This window comes from Empidonax traillii, unplaced genomic scaffold, assembly GCF_003031625.1.
Source record: "Empidonax traillii isolate 1590-97213 ecotype Southwest subspecies unplaced genomic scaffold, ASM303162v1 scaffold2145:size52252, whole genome shotgun sequence".
In the NCBI taxonomy this organism is placed as follows: domain Eukaryota; kingdom Metazoa; phylum Chordata; class Aves; order Passeriformes; family Tyrannidae; genus Empidonax; species Empidonax traillii.
In genome coordinates this window covers 1,755-2,588 of record NW_020957338.1, presented here as the reverse complement: position 1 = coordinate 2,588, position 834 = coordinate 1,755, and the positions used below count along the sequence as shown (strand labels likewise).

The 834-nt window shown below is 45.0% G+C and overlaps 1 protein-coding gene across 1 annotated transcript; it reads left to right on the top strand.

Moving 5' to 3' along the window:
• Positions 1-374: 374 nt before the first annotated feature.
• On the top strand, positions 375-830 carry LOC114071610 (myosin heavy chain, skeletal muscle, adult-like; the record flags this gene model as incomplete). The annotated part of the gene is made up of 2 exons (XM_027909459.1): positions 375-645; positions 738-830. Coding segments are annotated over exons 1-2 (300 nt in total), but the record flags the coding sequence as incomplete, so codon positions are not given.
• Positions 831-834: the final 4 nt, after the last annotated feature.

The window sequence follows — 834 nt, the reverse complement described above, 5'->3', positions numbered from 1 at the left end:
GTAAATTTTAGAAAACCGCTCTTTGCTATCAGACAAGGAAGTATTTCAGACACTTTCAGTAGCATTAAAAAAAACCCAAACAAACCCCGAGACATTTAAAATCAAATGTCTGTTATGGAAACATACAAATATGCTAGAGTTTGCAAAGTTGGGAGAATGCTGCTGAATTTCACAGCATGCTGCACACCAAACTGCTCTTTTGGATTTTGTTGCTTAGGTAGGTGCCTAAGGATTAATTTTGGAGAAGTACAGAAGTGCTTTCAGCCAAGACTGGGAAGTTTAAATACAACTTCTTACTTGTTTGTACCTACATCAGTATTTGAAGAGATCAAAGTGCGAGATCTCCTCTCTTCCACATAAAGCTGTTCACTCCCTGATACAATATATCTCCTTTCCTACAAGGACCCTGCCGACGGTGCCTCCTGTCACAGGGCAGCGATGTCGACTCCAGACGCGGACATGGCCGCCTTCGGCGAGGCGGCTCCTTACCTCCGAAAATCGGAGAAGGAGAGAATCGAGGCCCAGAACAAGCCTTTTGATGCCAAGACATCCGTCTTTGTGGTACATGCAAAGGAATCCTATGTGAAAGGGAAAATTGAGAGTAAGGATGCAGGCAAGGTCACTGTCAAGACTGAAGGGGGAGAGGTGAGTAAAATGCAAGATTTACAAACAGCATTTCCTTCCTACTGTGGATTCTTAACTGACATCCATTCATGTCCCTTCCTGCCCTCTGACAGACCCTGACTGTGAAGGAAGATCAAATCTTCTCCATGAACCCTCCCAAGTACGACAAAATCGAGGACATGGCCATGATGACCCACCTCCACGAACCCG